This window comes from Drosophila serrata, unplaced genomic scaffold (genome assembly GCF_035046125.1).
Source record: "Drosophila serrata isolate PLE 108 unplaced genomic scaffold, ASM3504612v1 contig_362, whole genome shotgun sequence".
In the NCBI taxonomy this organism is placed as follows: domain Eukaryota; kingdom Metazoa; phylum Arthropoda; class Insecta; order Diptera; family Drosophilidae; genus Drosophila; species Drosophila serrata.
Window position 1 is genome coordinate 2,004,767 of NW_028257260.1, and position 27,743 is coordinate 2,032,509.

General features: G+C 35.9%; 2 protein-coding genes across 2 annotated transcripts in view; both read left to right on the top strand.

Annotated features, from left to right (window-relative positions):
* The window catches only part of dpr8 (defective proboscis extension response 8), a 195,872-nt gene that overhangs the window by 162,648 nt on the left and 5,481 nt on the right, over positions 1–27,743 (top strand). The window lies entirely within an intron of this gene.
* On the top strand, positions 13,678–15,030 carry LOC110191991 (uncharacterized). The gene is made up of 3 exons (XM_020963024.2): positions 13,678–13,762; positions 14,549–14,758; positions 14,909–15,030. The coding sequence occupies exons 1-3, from the start codon at positions 13,678–13,680 to the stop codon at positions 15,028–15,030; spliced, it is 417 nt and encodes a 138-aa protein (XP_020818683.2).

The following is a 27,743-nucleotide window of genomic DNA, read 5'->3' on the forward strand; positions in this document are numbered from 1 at the left end:
TTAAATTTAAGAAAAATTCAAATTTTTGTCAAATTTTAACGACTGAACCCCTTTCATTTTTTTTTATGGAAAATTTTGAAAAAAAAAATTTTTTTTCTTGTCAGAGATTGCTAGAATAATATTATTTAATATTTTTAAAAAGAAATTCTAACATAAAATTGATAAGAAAAATACCTAAAACAACAATATTTTGTTTACTCTTATTATATTTATATATGTATATATATATATGAATATGTATACCACTGCCAGTAACATAACACCATATTGATTGATTTAATCCCATTTCGGTCTACATACCTTACCTCCACTGTGGGCGAATGCTCCAAAAAAATAAACCATCGATTTGTTGAGCACAATTGTCATTTCTATTAGCATTGCTCCGCTTTCACAACTGCTCCCCGGGTACTTCCCCTTTTCTGCCTGCCTCTGTGCCTGTTTATTTCAGTTGCTGCTATTAGTTTTGCGCCCGAGTCTCGCAATTCCCTTTAATTAATGCTAATTAAATGCGCTTATCGCCGCGCCGCGGCTTATCAGCCAGCGCCCAGCCCTGCGACTCGTTCCAGAGTGCTTTCCCGTACTTCCCCCCACTTCCGGAGCTGCTAATACGGATTCCGAAACCCCATTGCCGCATGCCTTTCGAACGCTTAATTTTATGTTAATCAGCAGCAGCAGAAGCCTCCATCTCAGTCTCTAACTCGAGCTCCGACTCTGGAACCCATTGGTATTTCTTTGGGGGCCTAATGCAAATGAGTCTACTCCCCGGATTTCCACCTCTACGCCCATTTTCATTCATATTCGTACTTGGGACAATCAAAAACGCAATGCAAAATAGAAAATTCATAAATATGTTTATGTCATTTTCAGCAGTTGGAAGCAGAGGCAACTTTGGCTGTAGGATTAGGGTGTGCCCAGGAAAAAGGTCTAGGAAAATTAATTAATAATTAAATATTTCTTATACAATATAAGTTACACAACTTTATACAATCGTAAAATCTAAGCAGTTGCTTCTCCCTTACTATATTAAATATATCATAACTATGATTATTTCTTTCAATAGTATATAAATCTAGTGATAACTTATAATCAAACCTAGTAACTAAGCACCTGTTTCTAGATCTATTATCTGTAGATATATTTAGTATTCGAATTCCCATCAAACCCAGATAGAAACACAATAATAATAATAACACAACCTGACCTATTGATCCACCTTAGTCTTTCCCTTAAATATCTAGTATTTATGATTCAGCTGTGGGGGTCGGGAACCAGCATAGTTAACTCACACATCCCAGCATCCTGAGCACTTCCTACATAAATATCTCGTTTATTAACTTTGAATTTCTGGCTCTATGTTGGCGCTGTCAACATTTGCCATTTCAATTTGGGCGCACGCATCTCATTTGCATTCCCAATAATGCTGAGCTGAGCCGGGTTCTTGGCCGGATTCCTCTCATTACAACACTTGACTTTGTTCAGAGAATAACGAATATCAGATCCATGGGAAAACCAGGGTTATGGAACATACATACATTTCCCAGGCCATCTTTGGGCTGTTGCAGATTTATGTTGCGTTGCTGTCTCGGCCATAAATTACCATATTAATGGCTGGAGAGGTGTTAAACGCGGAAGCGAATGCCACAAGCCGAAAAACAAAATTATAAATGTACATCTCGAACCCGAAAAAAACAAATACCAAAGATCTGAAAAGTCAAACCAGCCCAGACGAGACGGGATTATGCAGCCGCCCAAGAGTAAACATCACACACATATCGCTCCATTGACTGACTGACTTCATGTTGGCCAAAAAACCAAATAAAAATAAAACAAAACAACGAAAAGAAACGCGCATTTGCCATAACGTACAGCAAGTGTTGGCCCTCAGCGACTTTCACCCATTGCACAAAATGTGGTCAACTGTCGAGATCGTACAGTGAAAGCTCCCTCGGATGGACAGAAGGGCGGATATACGTCGAATAAATCGAATCGAAGTTTATCTCAACTTCTGACAACATGACAAAAACAAGACAAAAAGCCAGAGAGAACAGGTAGAGAATAAAAACTGGGCTAAACCTTTTTGTTTAATATATATCTTAATTATGTCTTGAAATCAAATACAATAAATTAGGTAAATGGGTTATTGTATAAAATATTTCTGCAATATTTGTGAAACACAAAAAACATATTTTTAGTCTCAAAAAAATGGTTCCTTTGTTATTTTGTAACATTTCCCTTTTTATTTGGGAATAGTTTGGTAGAGGAATATATGCAATATTGTGAACAGATTCTTTTCATTAATATCTCAGATTAAAGTAAATTTTAGGGTATGAAAGTATTTTGAAATTATTTTGCCCTAACTCTTTCAAAAATATTTTTTTAAATATTTAAAATAAAACTGAATACCATTTTGACCAAGTATTTAAAAATATTTTAGCTGAACTCTTTCTAAAATATATATTTTTTAATATTTACATTCGTTAACCATTTATGTAAGAATACAAAGTAAGAATATTAAGGTTATATTAAGGAACATACAAGATTCTCAATTCTTTAATTCATTTTATTTAACATTTAACCATTAATATTCCTTAGAGTTAAATTATAATATTCAGTTATTCTATATTATATATTTTCTACATCATATTTCAATACTAACTCGTTTCTGTTGCACTTTTGAAATACCTCTCGACTCAACTTTGTTATTTTTTGTAAACCCTTTGCCAGCTTAGCGAACAAACCAAATAAAGGCTTGTCGAGTGCAAAAAGGGTTCAAAAAATTGAACAAATTGTCACCGCATTTCGTGGCTGTAACAATTTTTCCGAGTTTGGGATTTGGACTCGCTTATGTCATCCGGAGTCCGGAGCAGCTTGTCATCTGCAATCGTTAATCACTTGTGCAACAGTCCCAGCCCCCATCAGCCAGGTAGCCAGGTAGCCAGGTAGCCTGCTGAGGCCCAGAGTTCCGTTGTGAGCCGTGTTTTCCATTTCATTTCAGGTATTCATGTGTTCAATTAACTTTCACTGTTCATCGCTCATCGCTTACCGTTCCCTGTTCACTGTTCACTGTTCATTATTCAGTGTTCACTGTTTGCTGCTGAGTGGCCAACGCCTTGCGATGCCCTTCGCGGGTTCTCGCCTTTCAAGCTAATTTCATTGAACGCCTCACTTTCGATTAACAGCAGAGACACTGAGAGAAAAGTGTAGAGATCACAAGATAAATAATTTAATACGTTTAAAAAATCAAAATGAATTTAAAAAGTATTTTTCAGATAATTTATAAACCATTATATTAGAAGGGGAACTAACTTCGATAAGCCTTTGAATACCTTCACAGTTTGAAAATAGGAAGTCTATTTTTAACAATATAATTATTGCGAAGAAATCACTTTTTTAAAATAAACATAATTTAGACAAAAAGGTTTTAATATAAACCTAAAAACCTTTTATATTTTAGTTTTTATAAGGTCAACATATCTGCATACCAAAATAAAAGTTTTTATTTCATTTCTCCCGCTTAAAATTAAAAAAAAATTTGTAAATTTATTATTTTTACTAGACTCTGCTTTCGATGCTGATCAGGAACATATATAATTTATAGGGTCGAATGTGACTCTTAGACTTTTTACAAAATTCTGATTAAAAGTATAATATTCTGCAATAGTAATACAATAATATTACAATAATATTATAATAATATAATGATGTAACCATATAAAAATATTATTTATTGCTTGTACACCTTTCTCGTTGATCTCTATTTCCACTGAAATTATTTTCAGTGCACACACTTAATTTGAGAAAAACTCAGGTGAGGCTTGAGGGCAAAACCTGTGGAGAGGTGAACAATCACCAGTCGATTTCAGACCATTGTCTACCTAATTTTTTTCGTCTCATTATTGGCCGGTCAGGTAGATAGATAAGTTAAGTTAAAAATCTAAACAACTCGTCAAAGTGAGCCGATCACCTGGCGATCCAACAAGTGGGAAACCTGACATAAGACTTGCCATACAAGACAGCGGGATAAATGTTGGGATGGGAATACCTCTAAAACCGAAAGTTTAATACAAATATCATCAAAACATGCAATAGTTGATTAACTTGTAGTGCATAATAATAATGTTTATATAAACAAAACTATTAAAAAGTCATTATTTTTAATTAAAATATTAAGTTTTGTGTAAATATTAAATTTCCACATATATCTGAATGCCCGCATCCCTTACAATTTTTAAGCCTTAATCTTAGCTTCGATTACGAAAACAAAACAAGACTCAGACTTCATATTTTCACTTCCATTGTCTTTGGCTCTAAAGGAATCCTTAATTATAAACCTTATCCTTCGTTTAAGTTCCTTCATAATCGGCTTGACTACGTCCCTTCGATGTATGGTTAATTTGCAGGTATTTTGAGGCCGAATCCCGGCTCTGTGAGGCGCGGAGCCGTGGCATTGTTCATTTTGGCAGAATTTCCCTTTACTTAGAATTTCAAAAACAAATCCAGACTCACAAATAGCCAAAGACTGGAGAATATGCAGTTGCAGCACAGCGGGCGTGCGGCATTCTGTTTGCTTGCAACACCACTAACCCATCAACCCACCAACAAAACCCACATTCAGATCCAGATCCCGATCCACCTACCCACTCACCCACATCCATTTCCAGATTCGCAGTCTAAAAGTACAGTGGGAGGTCAAAGGGCATAGTATTATTATTAAATTTATAATTATTTGGAGAAAGAACAAATTTTTGAGTTATATGTACTTATAGTTAGCTAAAAACTATTCCTTCGATTCATTAAATTTCATAAATTTCGGTTTTAATTATTTGTGACCACTGTGCTTTTCCCATGATAGAGTCGCTGTCATGACAACTTTTAAGAGTCGCAGCAGCTTGGCATTCATCATCGAGAATGGGGCATGGAACATGGGGCATGTGGCATGGGGCATGGGGCATCGAGTCGTGCAACAGCTGATTACGCTCCTCCGTATGCTTTGTGCTTAATAAGTATGTCATAAGCCCGTTCGTTCTCCCGACTCTGAGTGTATGCAGTTTGAAAACTTCTTCTGAAAAGAATATATAGTACCCAGCGACTCATTATTTTATGGTTGGGTAGAGGGTTTAACTTATATATTTAGTTGTAGAGTATTTTTATTTTAAACTGAAGTGAGCAAGGTTATGGAAAGTAATCCATAAAGAAAACTATAGTCGAAACTGAAGTCTTTGATATATATTAATATATATGAGCATCCATAGTCGAGAAGATCTAGTTAGGTTTATAATTAAACTCTAGGGATAAGAGTTCTATAGAAATCTGGATATAACTTCTAATATTATAAGAAAATTTTCATCTATATGGTCTTAAGAAAACTGAATATAACTTCTAATGAAGTCCTGTTTTCATGGTATTATGTATAGGTTATATATAGTATTTATATTTATAGTATTTAGTTTATAAAGAATATAGAGTATAATTTCCTTAAGAAAGGTAATTTCTAAGTGCGAAATAAAGGGTATATGAATTTCTGTAAACCAAAATTCGCTATCTATCTTTCTTGTTTATAATGATTTTGATAAGCCTGCTTATAGGAATTTCTATACAATCCATTTTTAAAATGAAACTAGTATAAGATATATCTTTTATATTTTATGTGTAGAATTTATATTATATGTATTATATTATATTATATTATACTATATTATATTATATTATATTATATTATACTATATTATATTATATTATATTATATTATATTATTATTAGCACTGTATACCAAGCCAAATTAATTGTTAGTTAAACTTGTAATTCATTTTTTACGTATAAGTTTAACTAACAATTAATTTGTCTTGGTGTTTAGTGCTATCCTCAATTATTAATCTAGTCGTAGAACTCACTTTCTTTCTTTGCTTATAAACCCCACTAAGAAACCCCCCAAAATCTGTGTGACCTTGTTGATGCCTTGATCCAATTTCTTGCCGTGCAGGCCAAGTAGCCCGTTGTGAAAAGGTGGGAGTGTTGCTGTGTGTACTATATATACACATATTGGTATTTGGGCGAAAGTGCAAACAGCGGCGGCGCTCTCGAAAACTGCAAATATCTGGCAATGGGCTCACGCTCCCAGAGTTTTCCCTCCCCGCGTTTGCCATCGCATCCACTATAATTTGGAGCACGCAACTGCGGTCTTCACGGTGGATACTACCATTTAAAGAGAGGGGGATAGGGGAGCGGGCGATGGGGTGCCAAAATCAAATAACATTTGCCATAATTACACAAGTACTCGACTATGTTTCTGCTTATTTATTTGCACACTCGCTGGCACACACAAGTTTACCAAAGAGCTGCAGGAGATGTCTGCGGATTGGGTCTGGATACTGTCCCGGACTTTGGGCGTCGTCCCTCCACTCACACACACTTTCCTTGCCACATTTTTGCGTATGCAAATATTTTCACATCTTTGCAGAGCTTCTCAAGGCACTTCCGCACCTTTCACTTGAGGATTGCCCTCCCAAGAGGTTAGCTGGAAAAAAGAGTAGCCTTAAATCGAATTATAATATAATATTATTCGATATATAGGATATTTCTGGTATCAATGTATATCTCTAATATTAATTTTATTAACTTTTCTTAAAGATCAGTATTAAATTGATCATAAAGTGTATCTCAAGTTCGCTTTCCGTGTGCCAATATTTTCAAATTTTGCCAACAGCCTTGGTATTGACTCCCCGGGATGCTGTGCCTGCCCCTCCACCAATTCCCGTGGACTGTTTTGTTTGTTTACCTGTTGTCTGTTTAGACTTGGTCTTGGTCTTCGCCAGAGTTTGGTCTCTGTCGCCGTCACCGTCACAGTGCATAATTGAAATGCAAATACCGAAATGGTTGCAACGACAACGGCAACACAAAAAAAAGAAATAATAAAAAACAAGAAAAGAAGCTAACTTCTGCAGGCCGAAGTTTATATACCCTTGCAGATAGAACTTCGATGACTAGGAATCCATACACTATAAATTTTATATATTTATGTTAAAAAACAATGAAGTAATACCTGCTTTCATTTCAATCACCTATTCATATTATATTTGCAGTTTTACATTCACAGATTTGCATTTTTCATCTACATCAGACGATCGTTTGTATGGCACCTATATGATATAGTCGTCCGATTTTTATGAAATTTGACACAAAAGTTAAGACTATACCTTAAATTTGATAAAAATCTGCTGAAACTGAAAACGATATAATTTTTAATTGAATTAATTTCTCTATCGTTCCTATGGGAGCTATATGATATAGTCGTCCGATCGGGCCCGTTCCGACATATATACGAGTGAGAGCATATGGAAGGCTAACTACAAAGTTTCATTCAGAAAGCTTCAAAACTGAGAGACTAGTTTGCGTAGAAACGGACAGACGGACATGGCTAGATCGACTCGGCTGTTGATCCTGATCAAGAATATATATACTTCCTCACTGCGTTGCAAACTTCTGATTGAAATAACATACCTATACCTATATACCCTGCAAGGGTATACAAATAAAGTACGTTGGAAAATAAAGGCAGAGGGCCCAAGTGCAAGTGCACATATTAAACATATTTTTGTGTGAGCTTCATATTTCTGGAGGGGAAAAGATCTCCGAACCCCGAACTCCATGATGCAATTACCCACACAATGGGCCACTTAACACTGGGGTTGCATAAACTGGGGTCCGATGATGTTCCGGATTGGTCCGATGTAAACACCACAAAAAATAAAAATAAAAATAAAGGGGCTAAGCTGAAAGGTAAACGAAAGAGATTCGCTTGCTCCGCTGATTAAATGTTTTTCCAGCTATGTTCAATTGGTCAAAAGAAAAGCGTTGGTAATCAGCGGAGCGACGGACCAGTAATCAGTGAAAATGGCCCGTGGACCATCATAACTTTTGCGGGGGCATCATAACATTCATTTTTTCATAACTCAAAAAATAAGTGATGTTATAATCGGGTGAACACAGGGAAAAAGACTGATCACCTTTCAGATGACACAAAAAGATGAGAGACTCTATGGGGAAATTAGGGTTAAGCACCAAGTTGCCCACGTTTTTAGCTGAAGCTATACATGTTTTATTATAAAAATACCTAACTAATTGTTGTGCTCTGATTTTTTTTTTTTGTTGATAAATTGCCCTAGAAATTGCAGTGTGACTTTCCTTAACCTGCTACCCTTTTTCAGTGCTACAAATTGGCGAAACCCTAGAGGAAACTTATGCAATCGATGGCTGACTATCGATTGCGCGACGGGGCTTTGCATAATTTTATTGGTGCTACAATGGGGGCAAACAATTAAAAGGCAAACAAAATATTGCCCCCCAGCAGCAGCAGCAACAGCAGCAACAACAGCAACATCGCAGCAACACAGCAACAGCAGCAGCAACATCGCAGCGATGACAATGACAACGACCGTCGGCCGTTGGTCAATTTCATTGTGTTGACTTTGTAATCCCAGCAGCAGCAACAGCAGCAAACAGCAAACAAATCAGCAGCAAGCGTCCAACAATAGTGAGTAAATAAAATTATTTAGTTGCCGGCAGTTTAATCAAATCACTTCAAAAACAAAAAATTCCATCTCAATATTTAGGCACAAATAATTATTTGCTTTGTGCCAAAAATCAAAAACTATCTCTGCATCTGGCAGATACTATATAGAGCTTGGTGCTCATAAATCCGCAAATCAATTTGACCCAAGTTGCAGATAAATTTATGCACAAGAACCTCTGGGTGGTCATGGGGCCAAAAATGTGAGCCATTTATTTTGTTATCGATGCTGTGAAAACACAACCAAGCGAATGAATACTTATGTGTGTTTGCAGTAATTTTAAACGACATTGAATTTAGTATAGCTTAAAGGAAGTTTGAAACTGGAAAATTTAAAGCAGAAACCGCCAGCAGACTTGTCTTAATTATTCAATTTTTATAGCCTTGCTTCGGTTAGAATCTAGGATCACTGCCAGTACGTGGTTAGGTCGAAAATCCTTTATAAAGAATCAAATTCTACTCTATTTTTTGGGACTTCCATGAAAGATTTTAGCAACTAAGTAACGAGTTTTCTGCTAATCAAGATTGTAATTTTTCTATGCAACACCATGGACCATCTCGAGAATGGGAATGGGAGGTCTTTCATTAGTTTGGCAACAAAACAACTGGGCCCTGGAAAGTTGCCGTAACGGCTGAAGTGTATCTGGTATCTGGTTCCCTTTATAGTTGGCCAGAAGCACCGACAGATACTTAGATGCTGCTTGGATACTGTAGGCCAGGGGGGGCTAGCTGGGGAATCCCAGGGCTTCCTTCGAGTAATTAAGCCAAAAAAAAGTATCTCTTTATCCATGAGATATCCCCCCATGGAGCCGTCCTGACTCGTTTTTTGTATATGCATCTGGAGAGTTGCTCTCGCTCTCTCTTGACGCATTTGCATGCTTATTACTTATTCTTTATGTCCTATGTTTGTTTGCTCTCATTTGTGAGCATTTCGGGCATTTCGGCCATTTCCGCGCTATCCTCGTCCCAGGACTCGTCCCTGGACTCGTCCTGGGCCTTCGACTCCTCGTCGCTTGTCATAATTCCGAGCATTTACCATGTTTCTCTTGTCCAAATTGTCAGAGTTGTCAACTTGTTTATTGCATTTCAGTTTGTCATATAAGCCAGAGCGATGTGGGTGCCGAGATGGATAAGGGAAAGGGAACGGGGAACGGGAATGGGGTCGGGATCTCAGTCACAGTCCCTGGAATCTGGGCCAAAACACTCGGATGGCCAAGAGGAGAGCGGCTGGCTTACGGCTCCCCCAACGCACGGAAACTTTTCATTGACGTTGATGAAGTTGTTGCTGCTGCTGCTGCTGGTGGTGCCTTTTGTGGCTTTTGCATTTTATAGAAACTGTCAAATAATAAAGCTTATTTGCATATTTTTCGCAGAGCACAGAGCACAGTACAGTACAGTTTTCCTTCTTTTTATTCGCTCTCGGAAAACTATGGCTGAGTCGGTTTTCAGCTTCTTCCAGCCCTGAATCTTATCTCCGGCAACAGACAACTGCTGACATTGGCCGGATGGTCCAAATTCCTCTCAATTCCGACTCATAGAGTCGCCCTAATAATAAGGAAAGGGACTGCCCACATTTCTGGTTGACAGCGAAGACTGAAATGCAATTACAACACTCACTTGCCGATGCAAAATGGATTACAATCTGGGGATTGGTCCATAGCCTTAATCACATTCACTGGGAACTCAATTCGTAACGATTTCGATTTTTTTTTTGAAAATGTAATTTCTATCCTGACTCTCAGAGAGAGCCTATTATTTTATTTAAATATTGGCATATTTATATTCTGTTTGCAAATAACTCATGTAAATATTGCACAAACATCAACATGAAGCGAGAGCAAAGAGGAGCTGCTGCTGAGGGCACAAGTAGACAAATATTGGTTTTGTGCCACACTCACACACACACACACACACACACACAAGGTCATCTAGGACAATAAAAATAACAATAATAGTAACAATAACAGGATCCAGAGCCACACAACAAGGGGTCTTGTCAGACAACAAATTCCATTTAGCCAAGTTTGCACGTGGCCAGAAATGTTGTAACCATAAATCGTACATGAAATGCAACATAATTAATGTGAATTTGATTTTTATTTTTATTTTTATATTTTTTTTGCTTTGAACTAAACACAGGTAACTGGAAATTCAATAATTACAAACTATTTCCATGTATATCTGGTACTTTTATGTTTAAAATCAGTCATTTTATAGAGAAACCTTTGGGATTCTGGGAGTTTGCTACGGATTTAAGATTATATGTTATATAGTAATAACTAAGTCTGTTTTTATTACAATTAAGGTTTTGATATCTTAGAGAGTGCTTAAATATAGCAAGAATTTAGTAAATCAAATATTTTACCTAGGTAAATATATAGTTTTTTGTGTTTAAAACCACTCATTTCATATGAAAACCTATGAAATTCTAAAAGCTCCCTATGAATTTTCGATTTTATATAATTACTAACTCTGTGTTTATTTTAATTAAGGTTTTAAATACATCAAGAAATATTTAATTCATATATAATATATTCCTTAGTGAAATATATTAAGCAGAAAAGATACAGTCCAAAACTTAGCAATAATCAAAAAGTTTTCTGCCTTCTTGCAATATTTTATAAAGTTCAAGTAGCTTGATTTATAAAGAATATAATCTTTGATAGGTTCAGATGGTTTTTTGTTATTATTATTTGTATTCCAAGCAATCTATTATATATTTTTCAATATTTAAAGAACAAATTGATATGAATTATAAACTCGTTCAAATTAGGAAAGTTACTGCCTTAAATTCCCTCTTTTTTCACATACTTCCCCTCTTCGGATGTAATTAAAAAATACTTTTGAAAACTAAACCAACCGTAAAGTAACCATTTCCAGTCAGCAGGGGGGGGGGGTAAATATTATAAAATTGAATATTGAAATTTAGTTGAAATATAAATCAAAATTTTTCAAAAGAGTGCAAAAAAAGAACAGCACAATAAATGTCTTCTTTTCCGCAAACTAACATAAACTTCCGGTTGACCGAATATATTCATTTTATTTTTTTGGGGTGGGGATAGTGCACAAAATGATCCTGGCCATTGTTTATGAGTTTAATTTTCCATATGCCCCCCGCTACACACACCTCCCCTCTCCCCTCCTCTGGATTAAATGGCCAAGTATCATCTGCAGTGGCCAGAATGGAATTTCTGCTGCGGCATTCATTTTTGTGGTCGGCCGGCAATGCGCGAACAATCGAAGTGGCTGACAGGTGGGCGTTCCACGTTGCGGTGGTGAAAGGGGGCGTGGCGTGGCGGGGCAGGGCTGGGTCTGGGTCTGGGCCCAAAATGCGGTAACTGGGCGTGGCAGGCGGTTAATTGAGGTCAATCGGTATAAGCGGCAGAAGACGAACCCTAAGACGACATCAAGAGAGAGAGAGAGAGTGAGGTATCTCACATTCCAGCGAACCGTAAAAACCCATAAATAAGCCACGGGGCGAAAGAGAGCGGTAAAAGTAATGCTGCGTCTGCGGTTACGTCACATGTATCTAGCAGATACGCGCACGTACAGATACATGCGTCATAACCGAAAGACGTGGCTCGATCAATGCGGTCTATCTTGTCGTTCTGTGGTCTCAGTTGAGACTCAAAAGATGCAAAGATAAAGCCAAGAAAAGCATCTTTTAAGAGTTTAAAGATAAAGATGGATTTATACTGAGCTAGAAAGATATTCAGAGATTTGATCACTAAACCCTTTGTTCTCATAAACATGCATCTCTATCAACATCTGGTATCTGCAGCAGGTGATGACATCACTTGTGTAATTTTTTTTTTTTTGTATATCTGAGTGTGCGTGTGGACATGACAAGCGGATTTGCAGCCCAAAACGTGCAACAAATTTACAAGATAATCAACGCAGAGAGCAACGACGACAAGCACATAACGAGATACACGTACTGACAGCTGCAATCAAAATGAAAATACTACAAAAAAACAAACAAACTAAGGCCCTTTCAACAGCTGCATTCAAATTTGTGGCAACTGACCAGCTTCCATTGTGAGAGCGAGTTAATTAAATGGAATTACCTTGGGGAGACCTGCTTGCAAAACGCTCCACTAAAGCCCCTCGTTTAACGCAGAGAAAGTATATTAACCCAGATCTGATCAGGGCGGCTTCGGTTTATAGAATGAGCGATTTCCTTACCCAATTCATTAGCATAATGCCCTCTCCCCCCAAGCGGAGATCAATTAGAAGCCAATATCGAAATTCGGGAAAAAGCAATCAAAATGAAACACTTTTACTTTGCGTTTCGCTTTAAGCGATTCCCCCTCTAAAAAAAACAAATCGTTTCTGATGTTTGTTTTACGCTCATTCGAAATTTATTTTATCTCTTATTAATTTTACATAAGCTCGAGCGCTGCTTCCGTGAGTCTGGGAAAATAACCAGAGATGAAGCAATTAACAGCGAAGATCAAGTGGAAAAAAAGTAAAAGTTTAAGATGCTTTCGGTGCAGCTGCAGGTGTCAAGAGTCTTCAATATATTTTCAACTGACTTCAATCGGTGAAAAATGTGTCACACAACAAAAATTGGATCTATCTACGTGGGAGTTTTGCTTTATTTATTTTGTTTTTTTGCCAATCCACTTGTCAGTCGAACAATAGATCTCAGCTCTGGTTCACGGCCCCCGTAACTTTCGTTCGCTGGAAAGCTGAAAGCTAAAATCCCAAAAAAAAAAAAAAAACCCGAAATCAACAAAACCAAATGTCTTTGTTAGCGTTCTGCCTGAAGACCCATCAAATCAAGTCAAATTATTTATGAATTTGTCACAAATTGAAAGCGAAAGCCGCATCAATCGCCGCCCCAGACAGCCGTCCGCCATCCCAGACCAGTCCATAGCCATCACCATTGACATCGACATCTCCACCTCCATCTCCATCTCAATCTCAATCTCCATCTCCAAATACACCTTCATCTCCATCTCGATCGTGTCTCTATAAAGGCTTCCTTCGCCACTTGATGTCTCTGGCTGCAGTCGATGGTCAGCAGTTCCAGCAGAAACATCGGCATTTCATATAGTCGAAGAAGCCTTTTGAATCGTTCTAGAAATCAGCTTTGAAAGGATATCAAAATGTTACGTATACGCAGTGTGGTACATATATTCCTGCTCATAGTCCTGGCCATTGCTTGGGCAGCGGGAAAACAGGAAACTACTTGTAAGTAGATGAAAAATATAAATAATAATAATACGAAAAATATAAAAAATAATTACTTAGACTTACTTACTGACAGAACTAAACAAAAATTCAAAAATGATTTACTTTGCTTAACTATAAATATTAATAATGAATAATAGGAATTAAATAACCCTCGAAAAAGTTCAAGTATAATGATTGCAGTTACTTTAATCTTTGCTAAAAACCTTAAGATATTAATATATTTTCTTTCCTTAAATTTTTGATAAACAAAGCTCATTTTCTGTTGCAAAATATTATACATTTTTGGTACATTTTTCACCTCCAAAACGCTCTAATTTCCAAATTACTAATTACAAATATTGTTTACACATAAATCAAAATATATACAATGAAAATATTTTACAATTTCATATATTAATATATATTTTTATTGAAATGTAATAGAAAATATAATTTTGCACCCTTGCAAAAAAAAAAAGTCAACAACAAACAAAGTAATCCACAACCCAAAATTTAAAACGAATTTATTTGAAACATTAAGCAATTAAGCATTATTAATTTAAAATTAAACCACGCCGTACCATTTTTCGTGGCTGCCGAGGGTTTTGATTCGATTTTAAATATTTAATTTAGAACAATATAGTTCGTGGTTGCTAAAAACGCTGCACTTATTCATTTAAATCGACACATGTAATTTATGTATATATAAATATTATTTTGGGGATTAGCTAAGCAGGATTTAGATAATGCATGAAAAATTCCAAATATATATATTATAGCTAAATCATACTGATATACTTTTAGCCCGCCAATTTGGTAACCCAAGTTTTGGCAATGGGTTAGGCCCTGGAGGTGGTTTTGGTCCTGGCTTTGGTCCTGGCCAGGGATCTGGTCCTGGGGCAGGGTTCGGTTATGTACCACCACCCCAATCCGGTTGCCCCTTGTGCGATTCCTCTGTTTATAGCTATTGCTCCCACAAGATGGTGCACGATGCCTGTTGCTGCGATTTTCCAGGTAATTAATCAGAGGACAAAGCCTTTGGCGACATTATTTATGTGCGCATTTTAATCTCCGTGCATTTATTAATTTTATTCAATTTCGCATTGGCGCACGGTAATGCGATTTCATTTTTTTTATTTTCAATTCCAATTTACATATATAAAGCCACCGGTCCTGGACAGCTGCGACCACCGCAGTGCCTGTACTACGATTGCTCCTTGTTGTATGCCAAATCCTGTTTCGAACACTCCCTCATCAAGAACTGTTGCTGCAATAGTCCCTATTAAAAGGGAGCTTAATGTTAATCAATTAAAATTAAGTAAATTATTTGAAAACTAAAGCTAAATAATGGGGATTTTTAATGCGTTTAAAAGGGGGGTTTTTTTTCGAAATGTGATTGAATGTGTTTAAGGGGGTCTTACATCATTATAATATTATGGTATTTATTTTAATATTCAATTACCAAAGCAAACTCTTCCAATTTCTTTAATACCAACTCTATGCACAATTCAATTAATTAACTAAAGTTAATTTAATGCTTAAACTGTGTGTGTGTTGTATTTTTTCTGTACGCTCTCTGCTTGTTTTTCCAGCAGAGTTTTAGTTATTAAAACAATATCCCTTGTTTGCGGACAACATGATTTAATTATATCTAAGCCACAACTTAAATGCATTCTCCGTTCCTGCAAACCAGCAATACCAGCAACTTGTTCGCCAGATTACCTGGCATTAAAAATGTGTTCAATTAATTCATTGCCTTTGTTTTCGTTCCATCTACACGGCGTTTTGCCCCATTTATCAATTGATTATTGTCATGTTTCGCTCCACTCCGTTGCTATTAGCATAATGGATGTTTTCCTTCCAGATTAATTGATTTTTAATACGCAGCTATAATTCGCATAGCCGTCTATTTTCTTTTTTATTCATTCATTATCTAATCCAAAATTATGTGGCTTAATAAATTATTTACGGATAAAAAAAGGAGTATATTTATGCAAAAGGCCGGCCATAAAGTATACAACTTTCTATTTACACGCACATTTAAATTTAAATTAATTAATTTGAGCAGAAACACGGCCAATTGGGGGATAAATAAGGCGAATGGAATGAAATAAAGAAAACGCAAATTGCGTATTGTATGGAGGAGTTCTTTGAAACAAATGCATAAATCCAGCGAATTTTCAATGTTATTGTTGTCGATTATTGGGATGACAAGGAAAATAATGACAACCGACCCGAAGCAAAACTTCTTTGAGCTTTCTTCGCCCGGCTTCTTTCCATAAATCTGAATATTATAAAAAATCTCTCGTAATCCACACAGCAGCAGCAGCAGCATCGCTGGCCAACAAGAAAAAAATTCCAAATTAGAGGCGCGGCAAGAAATATTAGCATATTATATAAGAATTTTCACTTTTATTTAGTATGACGCAGCTCCAGCTCCTCTGGCTCCCAATCTTATTCCATTCCATTTGAGCCCGGCGAATACTTTGTGCTTGATTAGCATAAATCTCTAAATTAAGTGGCTCGACTGTGCCGCCTGACAGGCGACGGCAAGGCCACTTTCTCCATCGTCTTTCCCCAAAAGAGTATTACGCCACAGGGAGTGCTTATAAGTTTGTCATCGATAACTTGATATATATATATATATAGTATATCCATACCGGAACTATATATTGATTATATATTTAAAATATCTTCCATGTGGGTAACATATATAAATATTTATTTAATTAACACTCTCGCTTCTACATATTAGTTTTGGCTTGAATAGAAATGGAGTTGTTTCTGGAAACTTGGTTCATTTCTCTATGACTTTTCCTACTACCCATAGGATTGCATAGCATATCCCTCTGTCGACTTGGTCTGGCTTTTCCATTTTCCGTTATCCATGTCCCCCTTTTTGTGGGCGCAACAATTGTCCGGGAAATCGAGCGAATGGCCACGCCCAAACGCTTGCCGCATTGACAGTTATTGGGCGAAACAAATGTCACTTTTTTTTCGGTTATGCACTGAAAGATTAAATTGCTCTAAGAACAATTATTAAAATTATTTCTATAATCAACTGAATGAAATAAATAATAACTTGTAGAGAGCTTGTGTTTTTTAAAAACTAGTAAAGAGGTTTTATGCAGTCTTTTTTGCTTTAACAAAAAATATGAATTACTAAGCTTCACTACTAATCGGTGCTAAAGTGTATTAATAATTTCTTATAAAAAAACATTGATCTTTAATGTATAGAATTTCTGGAGTATATGGTGAAATTCTTGCATTTTTAAATAATATCACAAAAAATATATAATTTGTTTACCTTTGCATGATTTTAATTTAATGAAATATGTATTTGCTCTCCCATAAACTATTTATATTATAATAATTATTATTATTATATATATTACTGATCTAGATCTAGCTATGTCTATTAAAAAACACATTTTACATAATATATTTAAAATTTTGAAAAGGGGTTTCATCATTAAAATATTTAAAGATTAGGTAGAAATTTTAGTTTCAATATTCATTATGCTGATTTAGTAGACTCATAAAAACCAATACACAAAAGCTCTTCAAATTTAAGTTAAAGATTCTGTGATTTAACTATGTTCATTTTAGATTTTGATTTGTTCAAAAGTGATCACATAAAAATAATAATGAATGAATAATGATGCACAGAATAGGTTTATTTTAAGTTTTATTGGGGGAACAGAATCCAACAATAAATTCAACCTTTTTGCCCAAAGAAATATATATTTCGCTGAGTAAAATATTGAGACAACAATTTAAAACGATTGTACTGGCTATAATTTTGATAAATACAAGACAAACATTAATTTTTGTTAATTATTTGACAATAATGATATGCTATAACTTAAAGGTAATTAGATCGAATAATTCAAATCCAAAACTGCAAGGGTATTTATTTTTGCTCTTGATGTTTCTGTATGTTCCAGGCTTTTTCCTTAAAAAGCTTCACATTTTTTTTTCTCCCAGTGTACCAAGATATCGCCAACTCGGCGTCCTGGCTAATTGGGAGCGGTTCGAGGCGATGGACGTAGCCCGAGATAATCACAAAAGTTTTGTAATAATTTCAATTTTTTCGGCCACTTTGGTTGCCGCCGCCAACGCCGCCATTATCTGTGTTTCGGTTCGAATTTTTTTGTTTTTTGTTCTCTTTTTTTGTTCTGCGAGTGGATTCTGCTTGCCGTTTGCACTTTTCTAACAATTTCGCTCCAAATGAAAGCTTTAATGGATTTCAAAAGAAAAATTTATTTTGACAATGACAATGAATTTTCCCAGCTTTTCGCCTCTCTTACACATTTCATTTTATTTATACTTTGTTTGCGTTTTCCTTTTTTTTCAGTTGTGTTGTATTTTTTTTTATTGCCGTTTCAAAAGTTTTGAATGAGCGCCCGTTGAAATTTTATCTGCCGCCCATTCTTAGTCTCAACCCCTCTGCTATTTCCCCATTTCCCATTTCCCGGCACATCATCATCCCTCCCCCCTCGCGGGTTCTTTTAGTTTCCAGTTCGTTTCGGGTTTTTTATGTTGCCTTCTTTATGAATAAAAAGTCGGGACACGTTTACTTCATCAAATGCGCTTAATTAGAATTAGCATTGGAATGTGGCTCTGCCGGAAAATGCGACTCAACAAAAGGGGAAAAACAGAGAGAGAGAGGGAGTCCTGCGAAGGCAAGGATTCGGGGCACGGAACTATGTGAAGGCCACCAGGTGGAGTCGGGGGGGTGGAAAAAAATGCCAACAATTTGTGAAAAATGTCAAGCAGAATGGCGCCTGAGCTCCTTTCCCGACATAGGTTTGGTATGAGCTGAAAAAAGAATAAAGGCAATATTTGAACAGAGTTCAGCGATTAGAGGTGAGAACATGAGGGGGCATTGGCTTTATTTGTATAGAAAGATTACGAATTAAGTCAGTTTCTTACTACCAAAACAATCTAAATTAATTCTTAGCCTTTTAAGGATTTTCCTTAAGAGTCAGAGAAAGACTTAAGAGCCATTTGACATACTTTCTCCATCCTTGACTGACAAATATTGCAAATTTTGGTTGCGCAACCCCCCCGCGGCGCAGATAAATAAATAAATATTTGAAAACTAATTATGCTTTCAACGCTGCGGCAATTGTCAAGAGATGGTTGGTGGGGGGAAATGTGGGTAAAAATCATTTTTCATTTACTGGTAGATTATTGAGACGTATACAAGCATAATTAACGTCCATTTTGGGCGCTGCTCGTTATAACGACTATAGCGTGAGGGATGCTCCAAGTGCTTCCTTGCCAATTTCTCACTTTCGGTAAATTAAATTCACATAAGCAAAAATTTCAGCTAAAGAAAAACGATACCAAGGTGAGACTGAAACCGAGACCGGAGACCGGAGACCGGAGACCGGAGACCGGAGACCGAAGACGAAAACTGAAACTGAAACCGAGACGAGGCGAATCGTAACAAAAGCACCAAAAAACCAAACAAAACAAAATGCTTTCAATGGGCCATCACAACAAATGAGGGGGGGGGAAGGTGGGGAGACAGGCTGCACAGAGAGAAAATTCCATGAAAAAAAGGGAAATAATAAACTCATTTAAAGTTAAAATTGTTTTAGAATTCCCGCTTTAACGCCCAAACTAGGCAGACATTTATTAACCCTAGAAATGGCAGAAAATTTTTACATTATAACTCTTTATAAGTACTTAAATTTAAGATCAATACATAAAACAATATTTAAATAATTTCATTTATAAAAAAATCTCCAAATTGATATTCTCTATTGGTTTAGATTTTGATTGCAAATAAAAGTATATACATATAACATTTGGCAATAATTGGATGTTCGGCCTTTGTATACAGGAAAACCTATATACATACACATATTTGGGTTATATTAAAACTTTATTTTTATATGCTTATTTTTTGGATAAATCAAAGGTTTTCAAATATCACAACTAAACCAAAAATGCATTAAATTCAATTCGGAATTCAGTAGTTGTTTAGTTTTTATAGCGTTTACAAATCTGCATACTCAGTTTAACAATTAAAAATTTTTAATTATTGCTCAAATTTTGACCATTTTTATGATGCAAAAAGTCGAAACAATTTTGAAAAAATTATTTTTCTGCCGGAGGTGGCTAGAAAGATTAGCCTGTTGATGCTGATCAAGAATATATATGATTTATAGGGTCGAAAAAGTTGCCATCACTAATTTGTAAGCAAGCCTCTGAGTGCAATTAGAATCGTCTTTATATTATAAATGATTTATTGAAATTATAATATTCTTATATGGTATACATGAAACTATATCCTAGTTACTTAATTAATCCCTGAAAGTAAGAATATTTTTAGATATTTAAAGAAAACATTATCCGTAGTCTGGAGGACAATGGTACGTATACGTAATATTGTATGTTGGTTGGGGCGATATTACGTATACGTAATATTTATATTCGGTTTCAAATTTTAAAAAATCCATAACTAAGCCAAAATTAATTAATTTCAATTCGGAAAGCTGTTTTGTGTTAATTTTTAAATGGTTAATAAATCTGCATACTTAATTTAAAAATTTAAGTATTTGTAACATTTTTGACAATTTTAACGATGCAAACCCTTTGATTTTTTTTCTGAAAATTTTTGAAAAATTTGTTTTTCTGCTAGAGTTAGCTCGAAAGATTAGCCTGTTGATGCTGATCAAGAATATATATGATTTATAGGGTGATTTAATGGTTTTTTCACTGTGTTTTAAGCTACGGACCGAAATTAAAATACTCTTACAAACTGAAATTCGTTCATTATTAATTAAAACAATATAATTTATATATATTTATGTTAAAAAGAACGAACTCTAATACTTACTTCCATTTTATTCACTTGCTTGTTTTGCATGTTACCTCTATATTAAACGATCGTTTATATGGCAGCTTAATGATATTGTCGTCCGATTTTAATTAAATTAAAACCAAAATTATAAAATAATACAAAATGGGCTATAAGAAAGTCAAAGGCTTCACATTTTCTCTCAGTGCCTAAAGTCTGGAGAAATTAGACGGCGTCAAAATGGCCAAAAAACAAAAAAAAACAAAAAAAAAAACCGGCAAAAGCCTTAGGTGCCGGCCAGTTTCGGGGGGATAGCATTTAAAGCTGACCATAACCGCTTCCAATCGCGCCGAGTCATCAAAATTTTGCCAGCGACTTTAGCCATAATGACGATGATAATGATAATGGTTATGATGGCGATATAGTTGACGACGAGAGTTGCTTGACTGAGCGAAAAATAAGAAAAAATAAAAGAAATAAAAACACCGCCACAACATCGACAATGTAATGAAGCCAAAACTTTTGAATGATCCATTAAACTAACAATTGAATACAAATCAAACAGAAACTAATCGAAAGAAAGGGTGAACCCGGAAAGAGAGACGCCAGGGCCACAAAGCACTCGTGTCTGACGCAATAAAAATCAAAACAAATAGTTAAGTCTTTTGGGGAAAAAGTGGAACAGTCAAGCGGAATGGTAAATAAATTATATATTGTATATATTTTTATGACTATGACTTACTATACGCGTTAACGGGATTATCGGTTATAGTAAAGTTTATTTGATTAAATAATTAGCGAACCTAAATAATATTTGTACTTTAATTAGGAGAAATATTACATAAACTATGTCAAGCTCTTATAGCTTTGTGTACACATCTAATGGATGTTTTCGGTATTAGATATTGAATTGATTTTTTAAGGATCCCATTGCTCGCCCTCGTCAATGCAGGTCATTCAGGATAACCTTGGCAATTATGAGCTACAAAGGCCACAGGATCCAGCGACCAACAAAGGCAGACCCTTCGTATTGACCAACTGGGTTTGGGTAAGCTAGTACCTTTGGTCCTTAAAACCTTCAATAAAAACGAACCAACAGACAGATCAACTTTCTGAGGCTTGAATAGACTTCGAGGGGAGATTGAAGAGAAAGTGCTTCCTAAGTGCCCCTGCACATGGCTCATTCTGTGTTGGAGGAGGAATAGGAATCTAGAAACTAAGAGAATGAGGGGACCCTTAAGAGTCTGCAGAACTTAGGGATACTTCTTACAGATAAATACTAAAAAAAATATATAGAAAAATATACTGATTAATTTGTTGATGATATAAATTCTTAAGGAGTTTCTAGTTTTGTGCAAGATTTTTATAAATTAATTGCTTGCCAAAAAAGAGGTGTAACAAAAGTTTTATAAATACAACTGTTTGTTTAATATACCTTATAAAATATTTGTATAAAGTAATACTTAATTCATTTTCTAATAGTCTTATATACCCCAAAATTTTTTTAAAGGGCATTACATGGGAATTCCGCTGGCTTTGTTAGTTGCAATTGTTTTGGCCCAAAAACAGACCAACAACAAAGGCACAAATTGTAGCTACTTTTTCGCCAATGCTGAATGTCTGTTTTTCTCAGTTCTCAGTTTTCTTTCTGTCTTGTTTTGTTTTCCTTTTTCTTTTTCTTTTTTTTTCGGGGGGTTTTCTTTCAGGACTTGTGGGTGTTTTTTGTAACATTTTCCCGTCTGCCCCGCTCATCTTTTAGCCATCGTCCTTCTCTCCCTTTGTGCATACGCGAGTCCTAACAAGGACAAGGTGTTTCACAGACAAAGAACGGGCTAAATACTTGCAATTCCTGCAATGTTATCTCAACATTATAAAAGCTGTTAATCATTTGTTTTATTTACCTTTAATTTTGGTTAAAAACCAAAGAGTAAATTTCTATGTAAGAACTTTGAAGTCTTTTGTAATGACAAGTTTATTATAATTTTTTCTACCGATCTAAGTTGTATTTTTTCAGTGCATCTGCCTGAAATTCAATTGTTGCAGTGTGTTCTTTTTTTGGAAAAAGCTTAGCAATGCAAACAACAAGACAATGACAGCGACAGCCACGGACTGAAACTAAGACTGAATGTTATTTCTCTTAAGGACATCAGCGAAGCAAATACACGACAAGTGGACGGGGGATTCCCCGTTCCCTTTTACATCAACCACCGGATTCTTATTATAACATTTTTAGTACCCCTTCATAACCTAAAAAACATATATATCAAGAGGCATATCTCTGCATTTCAATTGCTTTTCTTTTTTTGTAGAACGTAAAACATCCTTTTCAATAAATTCCATTTCAGAAAAGGGTATACACACTTTGGCTTTTCGAGACCAACTTTCAGTTCACTATTATGTTTTATTTAGCTTGCTTGGTACGGTGTATTTTCTTCCATGTCCTTTGTCATGTTTTGTGAATTTTCCAGCTGCAAACATTTTTCACCGCTAGTTTGAAGTCCTGCCTGGACCTCTTCTCACTCCTGCACCCTTGCCCCGTTTGTCCAGGATAAATCAGTTTATGTTACATTTTCCTTTGGCTTCTTCGCCTGGCTTTTGTTTATTTTTTTGTGTCATCTGGCCCCGAGTTTCCCGAAAGTTTGTTTGTTTTCCTTATTTCTTTCTTCACGCGTCTTAAGTTACACAAATAAAATAAAATTTGTTTTGACTCATAAACAATAAGAATGACAGCGGACAGCGGAGAAGATTGGAAAGGCGAGTGTCCTTTCGAGGAGGGAAATCAAAAGTGGACCTAAGCTTTAGAATCCTGTCAGCTGTTGTAAATTAGTCCTTCCGGTGAAGTTACCCGGTCCACTTGGCAACACCATTTTTAATTACACTTTTTATAATTAGTGAGGCTTTAAGATGTATATTCAAACAAATTGTAATTAAGTTTTATAAAGAAGTAGAGGAAGGTGTTTGCTATCCTAAAACTAACCAGAAAGTGGTCTTTGATATCGGAATCTATAAAGATCTAAGCAAAACTCTTGGTTTCTTGCACAATTTTGAAAGTAGAATCATATGAAAATGTAGATAATTAATTGCCTTAAATATCTTATAACTTTTAGGGCCATTGGTAAATTTCTTGAACATTTTTCAAAGCATACAAATATAAAAATATACTAATTCTAAGGCAACTGTTTTACTTTGTATATGCTCTATATTTATAAACTCAAAAGATATTTTAATTTCAGATAGAAGCTTGAAATCAAGTGAAGGAACCTATAAATAATATATATTCTTGATCAGCAGTAACAGGTGAATCTTTCTAGCATTCTTCCATGTTAATATATAATGGCTATATATGAAATTTTATTGAAAATCTGTTGAAAACTGGAAAAGTTATAATTTTCCGATTGTTCCTATGGCTGCATATATATATGTATATATAGTCCACTGATTTGCCGTGCTCCGACTTATTTATTAGTAAAATTATATAGAAGTATAACCCCATAGTTTCATTCAAATTTCTTAAATTTGTTCCGAAACAAATCTCGCGCATATGACATATAATTCCCAATTCGTTCTAACATCCACGGAACGAAGTGACTTCTGCCAGCCAATTCTCAAATATGTGTTGTGTTACAAAAGTTGAAAGTCATTGCTTACCAGTGTTCAAAGTAAGTAACTGATCTTAAATACTTTTTGGTCATTGATACTTACTGATCATAGATACTTACTGGTCACAGATAGTTGCTGTAGAAAGTTACTTAATGTTCATTGATACTTACTGAGCATAGTGATTTACTGCGCATAGATACTCACTGTTCAGAGCTACTTACCTATCATACATACTAACTGATCATAGATAGTCACTATTCAGAGCTACTTACTCATATAGATATTTGCTGTTCAAATTAACTTAATGTTCATTGATACTTACTGGTCATAGTTAATTACTGATCATAGTTACTTAACTAATTGAAATATTAATTGAATAATCCCTAAAGGCAGTTGTTTTTGATACCGAACGTTATACACTTTGTGCCTTATATTGTGTTGGAAACATAGGTTCTTTAATTTTGTAAATGTAACCTCCAAATGGAAGTATCTTCCACCCCCATTAAGGTCAAATATCAATATCGGCACCAGTCTTGTCGATCTAGCCGGGATAGTTTAAGTGGTAACTGACAGGACCTGTTATTACAGACTGGCCTCGTTAGTTCCCAGTTGCAGTTCATTAGACCCAAGCATATTCTCATTTTCTGGTCGTCCTTCATCCTGTCCCGGCCTCCATCCGGTTGACTGATGCCTGCCTGACCGTTTTTCCTTCAGCACGCGTCTCGCATTGGCAGTTATGATGCGGTTGCGCCCTGGTTGCCTTTGGAGCGGGACAAAACTGCATTTTCAGCTTCTGTTTCGAACTCGTTTTTCTTTTGGCCAAATCCCCTGCACCCCCTCCACTCTCTTTGGACGTTTTTTCGGTCTTGTGTCCTTCGGCAGCCATTTTTGCGGGCTACGGCTGCGATTTTGTGTTTGCTGGTCACGATGTTGCACTTAATTGTCGAAAGTTGTCAGCGCCGTTTGCCAAAGCACTGCTTGCCCGGCCACGCCCACATTCAGATGTTCAGAGCATTCAACGCCCACCACCCATCATAGTCCTGCAAGAGTCCTGCCATAGTCCTGGCGCAGCCACTCTCGCCCATCAGTTGCTAATTGCTGGCAGTGCGTAAATTGCGCGATTTTCTCCTTTTGCCCAACGCTCGACGCTGGAAATCAAATGGCGGAAATTGATGCCAAAACTAATGAAAGGGACTGGGGACAAGGCACCGAAAGAAATTATGCACTTGCAATGGGTAATTATTGTATTTAATATGGATATTTTCAAAGTAATTACTATCCTTTTTTGATGTAAATATATTTATAAGCAATTGAAATGCATGCTTACTTCATTAATATAGATAATTTCATTACTGAGATCTCTGTTTTCACTTGTAAACACAACAGATATAAATTGAGAGCTAAAATAATATATTTCTTTATTATTATTACTAAATAATATATTTACTCTTATGCTCCATACTTTGTTTTCCTTTTGTTTATATTATTTAAACATCAAATGTTTAGGATTCTTTAATCTTTAAACATAAAATGTATTGAAAGAGACATTGATGACTTTAAGCCTGGCACAGTTTTCATTCATGATTCTCCCAAAATCCCTTAATATTTGTTTAAACATATATTACAAAAATTCAAAAAAAAGAAAAGCCTAAAATTTTTTATTGATTTTTTATTGCCATCGATTTGTTGATTTCTTTCCGTGTGGTGAGCGAGTAAAGGAAAAAAAGGGGGAGGAAAGGCCTCAAACTTTCCCATAAATTTCATTGCCTTGGCTTGCTTTCGTTTTATTATATATATATATGTATATTTCTTTTTTTTTATACATCTTTTGCGTTCATGTTATTTTCAAGTTTTTGGGGAAATAAATTATGTTCTTGTTGTGTTTTTTCAGGCGGAACACGAGACAATTGCCTGCTGCTTTCCTCTCTCACTCCCTCAGGAAAATGAGGAAAAAAGTTTATGCTGCCTTCGCTTCGCATTATTTTTGCCTTCTTTTCTTGTTGTATTTTTTTGTTGTTGTATATATATATATTTTTTTTTTGTTGTATTTTTTTTTTATCAAATGGAACACAATTTTTTTGCAGCCGCTGCTGCAGTCGCTGTCGGCGTTGACGATTGCTACACATGTCAAACTTTCTTTCATATCATTGAATCAGGCAAAGTTACATAAAACTTTTCCCCGCCTACAAGTATGCAGCAGCAACAGCATTCAGAACGGCAAAACTTGGCATGGGAGGGGCACAGATATGTGAGTGTGTGTGTGTCCTTATACACGCGTCGCAGATACAAATCTCAAAACATTCGAAACAAATTTGCGATAGAAAATAGAATGCGAATTTCCATGGCCTGACGAGCGTTGCAGAAACCTGAAACTGATAAAGGTAATCGTTTTGTTTTTTATTGCTTTTCAGTAAACTGTTTTTTTGGGGCCCAACGAATTGTATATTTAAATTTATTATTGTATCAGGAAAATAGGTTGAGAATCAAAAATTGGGCAGAGGGAGTATAAAGTATATTTTAGGGGTTACTGTGTCATCAACACTTCTTTATAGATTTTTAAATTATTTTTTTTGGCAAGCTAATGGTAATTTCACTCGCAGATTTAAATTAATAAATTAAGTAAAGAACTACTTAAGGAAATATATCTTCAATAGTATCTAACCCAAATCTGTCCTTCATGAGGCTTAAGCCTGCACCCTTTGGAAATCCCTTTGTCAAATGTAAAATCTTCTTAAAATTCTCTCTCAACTTGGACATCCTTTTCCCATTAATGTAGATTGGGTAACCTTTTCCTGTCTTCTGCCGTCTCCTTCCAACATCTCTAATGAACTGTGGCACCCACAGCTCAACGCTTAGCTGGGACACCATTTGCCTTCCGTTTTGCGGCTTCCGATTGGGTCCTGTTCCGCGTTAATCATGCCCAGGATTCAATGAAGCACCCCATGTCCTGCGACCCATTCATCTGGCGGGGCACAAAAGTGCAAGGCAAGTGCAATCGTTGCACACACACGATGCAGCGAATATATTTGCATGTCGATCGCAGCAAAGAGTTGCAATTTATGCGAATGCATTCGCAGGACGACGAAGACTCCTTTCCTTTCCGCTGTCTGTGTTGGGTATGGCAAGAATTATTGATGTGGCTATCGGTGGTGTATCGATTCCTACAATCGATGAGCTAATGAGATCCAGATGCAGAATTTTTAAATTTCTAGCAAAATATTTTTGTTCTCTTTAAGCCTTACTTTGGGAGAGTTTTTCAGGTAATTATGCCTGGTTCTGAGAGAGTTTTATATTATTTGTTCTAAATATTTAATATAAAACTTAAGTGAAACCGATATATCTTTTGTTGTGTGCTATATGTATCTCCAACCGATACATGTACATCCTTAGCTGTGGCGGCCAGGTAGACGTTCGGCGGCAATAAAACTGTCAATAGTGTCAACGCATGCGGGATTCCAGGCCACCATAGCTCTAGCTTCTTCTCCAGCTTCAGGTCCTGCTCCTCCTGCTGCTCCTCATCCTGCTCCTTACACCGCACTGCATACAAAAGTTTGGTAAAGAAAATGCAACGATTTATGGTGGGTT